This window comes from Lagopus leucura, unplaced genomic scaffold (assembly GCF_019238085.1).
Source record: "Lagopus leucura isolate 7727_CA_CO unplaced genomic scaffold, USGS_WTPT01 Super-Scaffold_100019, whole genome shotgun sequence".
NCBI lineage: Eukaryota > Metazoa > Chordata > Aves > Galliformes > Phasianidae > Lagopus > Lagopus leucura.
In genome coordinates, this window is record NW_024962273.1 from 1,165,049 (window position 1) to 1,179,989 (window position 14,941).

Genomic DNA, 14,941 nt, shown 5'->3' on the forward strand with positions numbered 1-14,941 from the left:
GTCAATGATTTCTGGATTCAAGCCACCTCTGCTTACAGGAAAATACTCCCAAGTCCAGCTTTAGCTTTTGGTTTCAGTGCGTTCCGTGTCGCTGAGCAAATGCTCCTCTGGAAAGGTTTACCTTTACTTTCATGTTTAATAAAATCAAGGTGTTCCTGGGGGTTCCTGTTGTTCAGGTGTGGGGTCTTCCAGGGGGTTTTTTCCCTACTTTTTAATCAGCTCTGGCACTTTCAAATAAGACAACACCAACCAATGCAGGAGAAGCAGAATTTAATTCAAAGGCTGTGAGAAAGCACCTGGGGGGGGGGGGGGGGGGGTGGTTTGGCTGTTGTCTATCTCCCTGTCCATCTGTCTGCCTTTCTGTCATGTCCTTTGTATGTCCATCATTATTTGTCTCTTCTTCACCCGTCCATCCCTCTGTCCTTCTCTCTTTTTCTGTCTGTCCCTCCATCTTTCTGTCCCTCTTTCTGCCTTCCAAGGGACAGGAAGATGGAAGACAGATGGACAGACAGACGGATATGCAGATATGTGGAAGGACAGATGTTAAGACAAAAAGGAACAAAGGCAGGTGGATGGATGGAGGGACAGACAGGGATGAAAAGATGGACGGAAACACAGAAGAACAGAGGGACAGACTGATCAAAAGACAGGCTGATGGATGGACATACAGAAGCATGGATGGGTGGAAAGACTGGAATACGTACAGATGGACAGACAGACAGCTGCTGGTAAGTCACCCTCCCTGGTTGTGCTGTTAGACCCTCCTATCAATTACAGCTCAGGTATAGCACTGGTTTCTGTAAGTTTAGGACTTCAATACTCTACTGATGTTTTTTGCACGTTTAGGGGGAAATACTCACCAGTGCATCTCTGTGCATGAAGCACTGACTGCAGAACTGCTGCTGGGGGCACAGTGGGGCTCCTGCCCTGGCTGAGCTGCACTGCAGGGCTGCTGCAGGGCTGGAGCCTCTCTGTCCATGGCAATGCTGGGCAATGGGGCACGGCCCCATCAGAGGGCAAGAAAACGCTGTAGAAGTCACTTAAAAAAGAAGGAAGGGAGGGATTACAGTGTAGTAGTGTAAATAGTTTATTTGCTCTTATGCCAGGGACAGACCAGGAAAGTAACATGAACTGCTTTTATAAAACACTTCTAATATTGCTAAGAAGCAGATCTATGACTAGAAAAATATGAAAGAGAACATGCCAGCGTTCCATTCCAGTTGAATGATCATTTTTGTCTTAAATTTAAAAACAAAACCAAAACAACAAAATACCTTTGAGCACAGGAATGAGGCAGTGGAGCTGTGAGCCCTCTGACCACCACTGTACCAAACTGCTGGCCCGACTGAATGCTCTCCCAGTGCAGGGAGGCAGTGGCATGTTCCCTTCAGCACACGGTGCTGTGAGTGCAGGGGTGGCTGCTGATAAAGGAAACGCTCTGGAAATGGGTGAGCAGAGGTCAATGCGGTAACTGAGCCCCCAGCTGTCCATTTAGTTAAATATAAAAACAAAAACTATAAGTTAAAATAACATTCGGATTGTATAGCACAGGATGATGCTTTTTTTTTTTTTTTTTTTTTTTAAACAATATTTACAATATTACCCAGAGGCTAAAGTGGGAGTGAAAGAAGTGTAAAAACCATAAAAAAAAAACGGCACCAATTTTGTAGCAAAATATCTGTACATTTAAAAACAGATTATCATATAACTACACATTATCCAAGAAAAATGGGACCTTCACCAGTGGTTCACGTAAGCACAACATAAAAGAAAAGAAATTCAGTGGTTAAATACTATACAATAAATTTTACAATTAACATATTGATGCGGCGATGCCAGGAGGGGAAGCTGTGAGCACAACGAGCTCGGGAAGCACAAACAGAGCTGCAGTCCCACTCCTCCTCTGGGCCGGACAACCGCCGGCTCCAGGCGGCGCTGCAGGCTCTGTGGGGTGCAGAGGGCGCTGCTCCTCCCTGGGGAAGCTTTCGGAATGTGACACCAAACCTTGCAGGGCAGCTGATGGACACGTGAGCCCTGAGGCTTAACTGGAGCTGGATTGTCAGAGGGAGCTGTGGGGTCACAGCGCAGCCGGAACCGCGGCCGTACGGGGCACTAATGAGATCTCTGTGCTACTACTGAGCTGTAATGGTCCTCGGAACCCTAATACTGATTACTGAGATGTTAATACCTTAGTGCTAATTAATAAATACACTGTTAGATGAAAGTGCCTCCAACTGAAGAGCAGGCAATGCGTTCTCTGCCATTCGCACGCTGCGCACTTGCAATGCACCGCTTCCCCCGTACCCCTCGTGCCTCAGCCCCGCACTGCACACCACCAAACCCAGAACCTTACAGCAAACACAGGGTTCACTGCCCACAGATCTCACCACAGAATTACATTACCACGTCCAGCTACGGCGCATGGAGTCTGTACGGCGGAACGAGGTACGGAGCTCTTCTTGTTGCTATTTCCCTACTAGATACAGAAAGCCCTTAAATGTTCTGTTTCTTTTTAAAAGAAAAAAAGCCAGTAAGTGCAGCTGAAGCCAAGGTCAGCCCTTGGCCAAGGACAGGAATGCATGTAGAAGCCCAGCAGCAGAGCACATCCAGAGTTACCTCTTTCCAACCAGTCGGGATCCAGGTCCGGCCAACAGAAGACCGATCGCTAAGTTTTCACATAATCAAACCCAACTAAAACACCCAAAAACAACACATACTTTACTTTTTGGTTAAAAATACTGAATAACGTATTGGTGTCAAAAGATACCCAATCAAATCAAGTCCTATTGCTTCGATTAATTTGAGCAGGTACTTCCATTTTAGGCACTTGTTAGCTACGGCTGAGCGGAGAGCCCATCGCTGACGTTCCTATGCATTTCTAGGTGTCTGAGCCCTTTAGGGGTAACCATACTGTTCCCAAGGCGGTCAGGGAGGGGCACCGCTGGCAGCCCGGCCCTGCGGAGGACTCAGCTCACATGGTGATCTCAGTGCCGTTGGCAGAGCGCAGGGTCTGGTCGTCGAAGCGCCGCCTCACGCTCCTCCTCAGCGCGTCGGCCCGGCGGTACGGCTGGTTTCGAAGATCTGCAGGGAGGAAAGCGGCCCCGGTCAGCGTGCACTGCAGGGATCGGGCCTGCTGGAAGCCAGTCAAAGCAGCTTGGGTAGCAACGGGAGGAGGGAGTGGGTCCTAGCAGAACAGCTGATGGGCCCCATGGCAACACACCGAGCAGCAGGCGGTGCTGGTGTGCGCCCCGAGTGCCGGGGGCACTAACGGAGCAGCGCTGCTGGGCTGGGTGTCTGCCCACCCCTGGGCAGCTCGTATTCACTAACACTGTTTGAGCAGCCTCTAAATCCCTGAGGTGAGAGACATGGAACTGGGGAATGGGGTCAGAAGGGACCTTACAGATCGCCCAATTCCACCCCACGGCCTCGGGCACCACACAGCACCGGGCAGCAGTGCCAGGGCCTCAGCGCCCTGCACTGAATGAGTTCTCTGATGCAGGATGGAACACAGTGAATGTGAAACACATGACACAACGGGGTAAGTGCTCACCAAAACAGGCATGCATTTACATGGCCCATCTGCCCATTCGACTATCAGAAGGTGCCCTGAGAAAAAGCAGGCATCCCCCTGCGCCCAGCCTGCAAGCCTGCAGCCACAGCTGCCACCCAAGGGGTGCAGGGCTGGGCTGCTGCTGGGGCTGGGAGGGGAGAGGAGGGCAGTACTGAGCATGCGATGGAGCCAACAATGGAGAAAGCCGGCAGTGGGGGTTTAACAAAGCCCGTGTTAAGAGCGTGGTGAGGACAGGTGACTGCTTGGCTTCTTGTGCTATGGAGATGAGCTACACAGCATGCTTGGTGCACCTTACACATAACTGAGGTAGATTTTTTTTTTTCCTGGGAGAAAAAAAATGGGTGCTTCGTTGGGGAAACCCTCCCGTGCACTCCCTGGCTGACTTACAGCTCACTCTAAAGCCCCACTTCCCAACTCCTCAGCTCTCAGCACAGCAGAAGCCACCCATGCTGCCCTGTGCTCCCAGCCTTCACTGGTGCCCCATGCACGGCCGCAGCACCGCACACCTGCGGAGCACAGGCAGCAGGAGCTGGGTGCTACAGCCAGGGATTTACGGGCTGTAACAACCTGGGACAAGGCTGCCTACCTCGGGCTCAACTTGGAAGAGAAAGGGCCAAAATCGAGAGAGCAGGAAGGTGGCGACCAGCCAGCAGGCTCAGCAACCCCCTGCCACACAGAGGTGGGAACCAATGGGCTGAATGTCCGCTGCCTTCAGGCCCTCACCAGCACTATGCTTAGCCACAGCTGCTGCCAGGCTTCAGGCATACAGAGAGAGGAGGAAGCTAAGTAAAAAGTGATGCTTGCCAGCTCTGTGTATCCTCCACCACCGATGTGCTAGAAGAAATCCTTACCCTCGAGTGAACATTTGGAAATTTAGTGATATTATTCTTCTTTAGGGCTAAACAGAAAAAAAAAAAAAAAAATGATGGTTAAGTAAAAAATGGGATGGGAAATGGAGAGCAAGTCAACTGAGCGTTCAAAAATGGCAGGCATGTTAGCCAGCAGAGCGAGAGGAGGGGTGAGGCCGAGGCCATGAGAGGTTAGAGGAGGAGAGGAAAGGACACGAGGGCCACCCTTCCCTCTTGCTAACCAAATTCCAAGCTGCTTTGAAGATTGGCTCCAGGAAGATAATATAGCAATTAACTTGAAAGAGCAAATAACTGTTGAGCTGATTACAGTTTGCAATTTTATTAGAAGCATTCATAAAAATACATATTGCCAAGTGAACACTGTTGTCTTCTTAAGCCATCCGTCCTTAATTCAAGACAACAGTGTTAAGAGACATGCAGGGTTAAGCACACCCTCCTGACACTGCACACCACAGGATTATGGTGCTCAGTTCCATGCCAAGCTCTGCCCCGTGCCCAAAGCTGTGGGCTGGCGCATCCCAGCCCTGCTGCCTCCCACCCAGCCCAGCTCTCACCCCACGCTGTTACAAAGCCCACGGCACCGTGCCGGCCTCCGTGAGAATTGGTTAATGCTCAGCTAACATTACCAATTTTAGTTTGATAGAAGTTGGCATGGAACTGAAAAAGTTAGACGTGGATGTGAACAAATGAGAGAAGATGTACTCCATTCTGTGTCTGACATGCAAACATGCAGGCAAGGGTTAGAAAGGCCGAAACGATGCTCCTCGCACAGGGGACACATTACCACAGATAACCCTTCCAGACCAGTAAAGCAAAGCCCAAGGAGGTCCCACCAAAGCCATGCACAGTTCCCCCTAGCTTACAGCTCAGTTATTACATGCAGACTACTCAGGTACATTTGCATGCAGAGAAAGATCTGCAGCCAGCAGAGATGACATAGAAAAGCCAAGTGAACTGTCACAGTACGACTGTGTTTGGCCTGAGCCTTGTCCATCCTATGGAGCCAGCACCGAATCCACTGTGACTTCCCCCACTTGCTGTTCTATGGCACTTGTCACCAGGGTTAGCAATGCCTCTGAAATGTGAGGATGGCCAAAAGCATCCAACACAGATTGAATGGGATGAAATAAAACGTTACTGAAACACAACACATGCAATGAAGGTGACATCGATACGACTTCAGGCGGACGCCGGACATTGCTATACACTCAACATTCACATGATCCTGGCTGAGGTCCATACAAATGGAGAAGTGTCAAAAAATCTACAGCAACCTTTTTTTGTCTAAGAGCATCAGATGTGAAAGAGGAATAGTTTAGTAATGGAATTCCTCAGTGAGAACAGGTTCGCAGAAAAACCGAGAGCCCCGCTTGGCGGTTCGAGCTGTAAAGGGCACAGTCTTCAGCACTGCATGGGAATAACAGCCAAACAAACAGAGCAGTGAGAAGCACAGATAGATGGCATTAGTACACGGTTAGCGCGTGGTTAAGGACAACCAGGTACAGGATTGCACGTTCCAACCAGCCCATGACACCGCAGCGCAGGAGGATTTGGTAAGGAGGCAGTTTTAAGTCACTGCGTATCTGTCTCTGGTTTTGAAAGACTGTTGCTAAAGGTAAAGGCTACGACTCCGGAAGAGCGTAGCTTCAGACCGCATCCCATCCTGTCCCAGCCAGCAGGGCTTCCCCGTGCACCTGATGAGGCACTAAGCCAGCATCAAGTGACACCTCTGATTATTTCCACGCCACTGCACGAGCTGTCACAGGCTGCAGCCAAGTGACCTCAGTTCAACCTGACATTCTGTGCCTCATGTGTCACTGCACGGCCCAGGGCCCCGGGGCACCCCATAGCTGGAAGGGCTGGGCACCACAGGGGATGGTCAGGTTGGCTGAGCCTGGCATGCTGGCATGGGGCTGCACGCAGGCTGGCATCATTTGCACCATCTGTTTCTCCCACTGAGCAGCAGAGACACTTTGCCAACTACACCAGCTTCCAGGAGTCCAAAGGAGATGTAGAAGCAGAAGTGATTGGGTATTACAGCAAGTCTGCCTCTTACATGGAGAATATTATCATAGGAATCTCTTAATCAAACGTTAGAAAGAGTTGTGAAAGCTTCACTAAGAGCATTCCAACCCTCTCATGTAGCTGGGCAAAAATTCCTCACTGAGAGGTAAAGCAGCTCTCCTCTTCCTCCCAGAGGGAGGAAGCAATATGACAAACATCTGGGAGAAGCAGTCAAGGCCGTCTCACCCAAAGATTGTTTTGCTGACTTTCTGTGCAACAGAATTCAACTGCTGTAAAGCCATCAAAGTGTTACAGTCTTGATCCTTCCACACCACAGGTGAAGAAGTGCACTAAAATCCCAGCACTGCAACAAGAGCAGTGGCACAGACTGCTGAGCACAGCACGACTCAGAGGAGCTCTAGCAGCTCACAACGTCCCCGCTTCCCTAGCACTGATGGTGGGTTCTGTCCCCCTCTGCAGCCCAGTGGTGATCAGGGCAGACTTCTGCCAAACTGAAAAGCAGTAAAACCAGAAGCTGCTCAGGGCCATCCATCATTCAGGTTTGACTAAACGATTTCCTGTAAGTGTGCAATAATGTGGTGCAATTACTGCTAGTCCATTTTAATGAAAATGCAGGCTCTTAATAATGTTAAACATCTGTCATTCATTCCAGTTACGGGAAAGTAAAGATTTCTGGGAAAGATCTGCACAGCATGCATATCCCCACTGAATATCAGCTGAGATCTGAGCTGCTTACTCTAGAGATCAGAGACCAAGTGTGTCCCAACATGCTGAAAGAGAAGAGGTCAGAAACAGCACGTGCCCCAAGTCTGTGCTTGTGACAAACATGGGCAGCACCAACAGTGAACACGCAAAAGCAGGTTACTGGGCTTTGTCTGCTCCCTTAGCAAAACCTTCTATCACTGATTCACGTCATGTAAACAATCTCCTAAGCTGTGCTCCAGCAGCTCTACAAGAATCACATAATGCACGTACAATAGCTATTAGGCAGATACGCATTTTTAACCTTGGTGAAAGGGCCTCTGAGATTATGGAACAAAAGGGCTTTACCTGTTATAATATCTTCAATAGCACCATCCTTCCCTTCGTACACATGCCTGTTATCCTTGACCTGCCGCCTCCTGAGCTCTGCAATTAGCTCCTGCTGCTGCCTCTTTGTTTTATGAGAAGGAGACTGAAAGCAAAGAAGAGAGGATTTGTAAGGATTTGTAAGGATCTTTGCTCCAGTTCCTCTGTCTGAAAGACCAGGTGATCCCACCTGCAGCAATGAACACCAGTAACTGCCACCTTTCTGCCCAGTTTTGCAAGCCCAGGGAAAGACGTGAGCATGGCGAGCTCAGGAGCTGGGGGTGACAGCCAGAGTTACAAGCTAACTTGGCCTGGCTGCCAAGCTGTTTCTCTTTCTTAGGTTTGCAGTTCCATCCTAAACCTTCTCCTCACTTGGAACGAGACTCCAAGCCTTCTCCTCCAAGCAGCATTAAGTGAAGGAGGAGAACAAGCTTTCCACCCAACAGAAAATGCCTGGCTGGGATTAAGGGCACCTGTGAGGCATGAGAGTTGCATGAAGCAGCTTCAGCAAACACAAGGGCCATTGGAGCTGTGGAAATGCTCCAGCACATCTAAAGCATTCATTTAGGGAAAAAAATAAAACAAAGAAAAGGTCAGAAAATTCCTATCAAGTGGTAACGCAGGGCAGACTCCTGCTGGGATGCTCAAACAGGGAAAGATCTGGAGATCCCTGCAAGCAACGGGGGGCTCTGCACAATGAATACAGAGGGGATTTTTAAAACAGTGAAATGCCAAAGCAGGAAAAAAGTGTGGCCAACAGCAACACGGGCTAGATGACTTTTTGTCTGTTTGGCTTTCTGAATTTTGCAAGCTTTGAAGTAGAATTAGTACACACTTGGATTCTTTCAGTCAATTTCAGCTTTCCCCACAAAACGAGAAAACTTTCAGAGACCACATTTCTGGGTCTGGGTCATTTCTTCTAAGTCTGGGCAACTCAAGCACTGCACAGAGCTGCAGGTTCTGAGCTGTGAAGAAAAACAGGTGAATGCACCCCACCTGTAAGACCTGTCTGCTCCATACCTTTTGGTCCTGTTGCTCCATCATCGCTTCCTGTTCCATAAGTTTTTCCATTAAGGCCTGTTCCTGCTTTTTTCTCAGTTCGTTCTCTTCTTCTGCTTGCTATTTATCACACACACACACAAACATACATAAAAAGACCCAAAAAGTTACATTTTCAAATCACTACAAGGAACCTGAATGTTACAAATGAACTGCATTTTCCAAGGAGGCAAACTGAGGGTGCAGCAATTCAGCTAAGCAAAGTCTGAAATTAGTGGGCAGGGAGAGACTCCCAGGTCACACAAAGCCCCTGACCCTGATCCCAAAGGGTCAGGGTTGAAGGTGAGAACTTTAATCTCACAGACGTTGTTTCTGAGGACTCCTCTGGCATTTCAGACAGCGGTGCTGCCTTTCAGCCCTGAAAATAATCCCAAACCAACTATTGGTGCAGCCCTGGGCTGGTGCTGCTGTGCTCGCATTGCATCGAAGCTAGGGGGAGCTACAAGCTGTGCTGTTGGGAACCTTGAGACAACAGATGGCAAACCATGCTGAGAACGACAGAAGAGAAGGGGACGATGCTCCTGCTTACCTTATAGGCCTTCACAAATCGGACAAACACTGGGAAGAAAACTGAGGGAGGTGTTGTCTTCGGATTCTCCCCAAAATACTTCACAGCATCATCAAAGGCATCCTACAAAAAGCACACACTTCAAGATATGTTCACCAGCATATCAGAACTTGGTGTAAGGGGTTGACATTTCCTCTGAGTTGGAATCCCTGGCTGGCATGAGCACACCTACACTCAGCATGGGGACAGGAGCAAACACAGAACTGCACCTCCTCCTCCCTGCAGTGTATATAAAAGCAAGCACTTGCTGTGACATGTTGCTACTCATTCGTGGCTAAAGCCTGTCTCAGAAGTGAGTAGGAGAGCTTGAACCAGAGTTTGTCAAGAACGTGTGCAGAGCTGTCACCAAGCTCATGGAAGTAAGTCGTATCTGCAGCTAGAAGAACTGCTAGGAAAAACAGCAGCACAAGCAAATAACCTAAGGGTGGCCTCACCACAAAAGAGAAAAAACGAATGGTAAGAATGCATGAGGGCAGCATCATGGGAAAAACTTTTATGCACCATGACAGACTAATAATTCCTCATTTCACAAGTAATGCACATTTTATACATTCACGTCAGAACAAAGGAGAGCCATGGAGACTCTGTGCCTCTTCACTCAAACCCCACTGCAGAGTAACTCAGTGTCAGCAGAAAACACAGAGTGCTCTGCTTCTCCAAGTCATTCACACCCCAAGAATTAAGAAATACCTGGGCAATTTTGGCATCATCCTGCAGTTTCTTCAGCTTTCCTTCATTGTTCTGAATGAACTCCTTCAGCATCGTGTTGTGGTCATGCATGGTGTACTCACGCTTCGTCAGATCCAGGCCTCTCTGGAGCTCCTTCACATCCAAGAGGACGTTTTCTAGAGACACTAGGAAACAAAACAAAACTGCTGAATCGCTCCTGCTGTGCAAGCACCCAACCCACAGCATGACCAGCTCCCAGCTACAAAGTGCCCCCAACCACAGCAGTGGCTGCCACTGCCCCTCACCAAGCAGGGGAGGTCACTGCTGTGATGCTAACAGCACCAATCCCTGCTGTGCGTGCTAGGCCAGGCAACCTGCTGGCACTAAGGGCCCTCCCTAAATTGGCTCTGCTACCACACTGGTAGATAACACTGAAACCACCTGGTTTTATTCTTAGAATGGTCCAAGTGGGAAAGCACTGAGAGCCCAGCAGGTGCACTAAGGGCATGGCCATGGTTACAGTACCTGCAGCAGCCTTCTCCACGTAATGAAGTTCATTGTAAAAGAGGGATACGTGCTGGTACTTCTCCTTGACGACATTAGAAATATAGTGCAACAGGGTTTGTTTTCGGTCTGTTGACTTTGTTTCTAAGAGCTGAGGAGAAAAAAGCAACAAGATTGCTGGGTTAAGGTGCAGCAGACACCAAACAAAGCGACTGAAAGGGTGTTTGTTTTCCCGACTGTTTCTCCATCTGACAGAGACGGCTGTAAAGGCCCACACAAGTGGGTGGATTTCCACAGCGGTCTGAGGATTTGTGGCCTCCTTGTGAGGGGCCACCAAAATGCTGGTAAGGGTCATCTCAGAGGGGGTGCAGGGAAGAGCCTCCCCTGACCGCTATGCTCTGCTGCCTCTGCCTTTATTGGCTGGGGACTGATGAGCGCCGAGCAGCCACTCTCCATTTAAAAGGATGCATTTCAGCTCATGTCCCCTCGTTGCCTCTGGTTTACTCACCAGGTCTAGACTCTGAAGCTTAAATCCATACACCGCTCCTCGCTTACTGCTGTTCATGTAGTTACCGAGAGCCAGGATTATCTGCCAGAGCAAAACAGAGCAGAGAGGGAATTTTCAGGGCAAATGCACAATGAAACCTCACTTTGCCCCTCACTGCAAGAAAGATATTGAGGCCCTGGAACGTGTTCAAAGGAGGGCAACAAAGCTGGTGAGGGGTCTGGAACACAGGCCATATGAGGAGAGGCTGAGGGAGCTGGGAATGTTCAGCCTGGAGAAGAGGAGGCTCAGGGGAGACCTTATTGCTCTCTATAACTTCCTGAAGGGAGGTTGTAGTGAGCTGGGGGTCGGCCTCTTCTCTCGTGTCATTAGTGATAGGACCAGGGGGAATGGTTTCAAGCTACGGCAGAGGAGATTCAGGCTGGACATGAGGAAGTATTACTTTTCAGAAAGGGTGGTCAGGCACTGGAATGGATGCCCAGGGAGGTGGTGGAGTCACCGACCCTGGGGGTGTTCAAGGAAAGGCTGGATGTTGTGTTGAGGGACATGGTTTAGTAGGAGCTATTGGGAATAGGTGAACGGTTGGACTGGGTGATCTTTCAGGTCTTTTCCAACCTTGGTGATTCTATGATTCTATGATTCTATGAAACCTCTGAGAGTCTGTACGCCAGCATCCACGTGCACTTTCAGTACACATAAGGGGATGCAGTGGTGAGTGGTTGAGCACAGCCAAAGTCAGACATACCTCCAGTATTTTCTTAAGCTTCTGAGACGACTTTATGGAGACAGATGCAGCTATAATGGCGTGAAGTTGCTGCAAGTAAACACAGGAAGAATTTTGGTTAATGCACAACCTGAAAGTAAAATTAAATTCAAAACACTTCCACTCTAAGGAAAACAAAAAACCAGCAACGTTTTCAATCAATTCTGTGCGTCCCAGCATGAATGCTACCCTGCCCTGGCATGTCAGGATTTCAAAAAATTAATTTGCACTGCAGATTTCTAACACTCAGATGTGGTTGAGGAAAACTATTTATATTTCAGTCCTTATGACTGTGAAAGATGCATGGGACATACTTCAAAGAGCCCTCAGACCAGCACTGAAAGTAATTTTCTGTGATGGCACAGACAAGTAGATTTTCATTGAAACTGGTTTTAAACTTCTACAGGGTAAAGAAATGGGATGATGTGGAGCAGTGCAGGGTACAAGCAGCCACAGAAACAGTGCCTGGGATCTCTGAGTCACTGTTAGATGAGAATATACCTAGAAAAGCACTTCTTCATTCATGCAGTTGTTTCTCATTCTGCCTCTGTGAGAACTCAGAATGACTCCATGACACTCAAACCATCACTGTGTAAGGAAAATTAAGATCTCTACAACCTGCACTGGCAGCCCCACGTCAGCACCTGGCTGCACTGTGCCCTGCAAGCCTGACTTGCACCACAGAGAGCAGCTCCCACATTTCCCACCCATGTGGAAATAGTGTCCCACACCCAGACACCCCCAGGTCATTTCCCCATGACTAGCACATCTCCAGGGCTGTCTCCCACTCACCGGGGTGAGCATCTGGATGCTTTCAGCAAAGTTGCCTATGAATGCCATGATGGTCATCTTCTGCATCAGCCTCTCAATCTTGCTGAACTGCATCATGAACCGATCTTCATCAGACAGGTTCTCAATGGGTTTCCTCTCCCGCTCGTAGAGCCGCAGCACCTTCACCTCGTTCTCGGTGGGCAGGAACCTCATGAGGCACTCAACAAAATCCACTGGCAGCGTTTTCAGGTCAAACCTACGCGACAGGATGAGAGGTGATGGCTTCATGTTAGAATCATAGAATCATAGAATCACTAAGGTTGGAAAAGACCTCCAAGATCATCCACTCCAACCATTCACATATCACCAGTATTTCCCACTAAACCATGTCCCTCAGCACAATACCGAAACGTTTCTTGAACACCTCCAGGGACTGACTCCATTACCTCCCTGAGCACCCCATTTCAGTGTCCAACTATTCTCTTCGAGAAGTATTTCCTAATGTCCAAACTGAATCTCACCTGGTGCAACTTGAGGTCATTGCCTCTAGTCCTATCACTAGAGTCACATGAGAGTGATGTTGTGCCAGGGGAGGCTCAGTTTGGATAAGAGGAACGATTCCCTCTCCAAAGAGCAGTCAGGCACTGGCACAGGCTGCTCAGGGAGTGGGGGGCCACCATCCCTGGGGGTGTCCCACAGCTGTGAGCACAATCCTGCCCATGAAGCTGTCTGCACATAAAGATGTTAACCTGCTTACTGCGCAGAGACAGCACGGACATAAGTGCTGGTGTGAATGCTGCTTGGCACCTTGATTCTGTTTCCAAAGAAGGAGCTGGCACAGCTGGAGGGCTGGAGCTGGAAGGTTGGGTCCATACCCTGCAGGATGGGGCATGGTAGGATCCTATGCTGCAGTTATGCTTGGACACACCTGTATCACATTTGGGTCTGGCACTGCGTGGGGCGATTACATAAACCTCACTGCATGCAAAATGCTTCCAGTGCACTTGGACTCAACTTGTGCTTTGTGGAGCAAGCTGCAATGGTTGATACTCTGCCTCTGTAGTGTTCATTAGAACAAAAAATACCATGTACATCAAATGAGAAATTCAGTATGCAATGACATACTGTGGATGAACATGAATTAGCTTATTTAATAAAATATGTGTTAATTTGTTAAGCCCGTATAGTGATAGAGCAACACAAAACTGCAAGTTAACATACTGTAGTACAAGGGAATCCGATTTGTGGGAATTCAGATTGGTTCCATCCTTACTGATGGATTTTTTCCAGATGCAAAAACATTTACATCAACTGCCAATTCAAAGCCATTCCACTTACCAAAAACCACAGTAAATCCTGAATATGATTTCTTTGCTGACAAGTGTTTTACTTACACGTGAATAGCTTTGCATATTTCATCCGCTGTCTTTCCAGCTTTCCTTAAAGTGATGGCAAGATTCTTGGCCCTGTTTGCATCCAATAATGTGACTTTGTTCGACCCTTTCTGAGTTATTTTTTGCTTGCTTGATGTAAGATCAATGGCCGGACCTTGGGCTTTTGTTTTGAATATTTCTTCAAATTCATCCACATTTAAATCCTAAAAAGGAAAGAAAGTGATTTATCCTTCCCACAGCAAGTATTATATCCCACACTGCCCAGCATCATACCAGAACTGCAGTAAGACCCTGTGGCTGCTGTGGCTGCAGCAGAGAACTTCAGCCAGGGGTTGCACAGTGTAGTAAACAAGAGCTCCTGAGTCAGTAATCAGGAAATTTGGCCTCCAGCCCCTTTGTGTGTTCAGAAGTTCAGGCAAACATTCACGTTAGCACTCACACTTCATCCAGCCACATGCATCTACCTCATAGCACAGGGACCACACAGCACCTGAGTGCTCAGCCCTGCTCTGGGCTGCTTTAGGCCTCTTTCCCTGGTACGATGCCACACACCAGCCCTACCCCTAGCTGTTGGCCACAGTCCATCTCTGCAAGGGCCAATACTGAGCTGTGGACAGACAGGGGGAGCGGAAGGCAGCCAGCACTGCTCGTACCTCCAGGATCCTCTCGTCGTCTATTTCGTTGAAGACCGTCCCGTTGATCTGGTTGGGTTTGAGGGCCACCCAGTTGAACACCGGCATGCGGAACTTGGTCTTGATTGGCTTCTTGATTTTCACAGCTAAAGACACCAGAGGAAAGGAAATGATCAACTCCCCAGCAGCTGAAAAACACCCCATGTGCCTAGACCGTGATCTCTATAGAGCTGGCATTCCAGCACTGGAGGAAGAACTGGCCATAGCTAAATGATGACCCTGAGAAGCCTGAAAAGATCCTGCTGCCTTGACAGGCAGGCAGTGCAGAGAGGCTTTTTTATCCAACCCTCTGGCTGCTTCAGGGCCAGCGCCTGCAGAATGGGACTGAACGCCAGAGGCTGTGAAAACTACACAAAAGGAAATGTGTTATTACTTTTATTGCCCCGTGTTGTCTGGGCTGCTTTAAAAGCCCATGTTATTTTTAAACACTAAAGAAAACTGATGGAGCAGCCAAATTTAACCCTGTCCTGCTGGCTGCAGAGC

General features: G+C 48.7%; 1 protein-coding gene across 5 annotated transcripts in view; it reads right to left on the minus strand.

Annotated features, from left to right (window-relative positions):
- Positions 1-1,071: 1,071 nt before the first annotated feature.
- The window catches only part of FMNL2 (formin like 2), a 108,636-nt gene continuing 94,766 nt past the window's right edge, over positions 1,072-14,941 (minus strand). The window contains exons 16-27 of one of the 5 annotated variants that reach the window (XM_042877927.1): positions 14,420-14,544; positions 13,767-13,969; positions 12,394-12,628; positions 11,584-11,652; positions 10,842-10,922; positions 10,355-10,484; positions 9,851-10,014; positions 9,122-9,223; positions 8,554-8,652; positions 7,516-7,639; positions 4,423-4,469; positions 1,072-3,081 (exon numbers count right to left, since the gene is read on the minus strand). In XM_042877927.1, coding sequence (XP_042733861.1) covers positions 3,043-3,081; positions 4,423-4,469; positions 7,516-7,639; positions 8,554-8,652; positions 9,122-9,223; positions 9,851-10,014; positions 10,355-10,484; positions 10,842-10,922; positions 11,584-11,652; positions 12,394-12,628; positions 13,767-13,969; positions 14,420-14,544 — 1,418 coding nt within the window. In that variant the 3' untranslated portion in view covers positions 1,072-3,042. The other 4 variants (XM_042877925.1, XM_042877924.1, XM_042877923.1 and 1 more) reach the window with 4 other exon arrangements.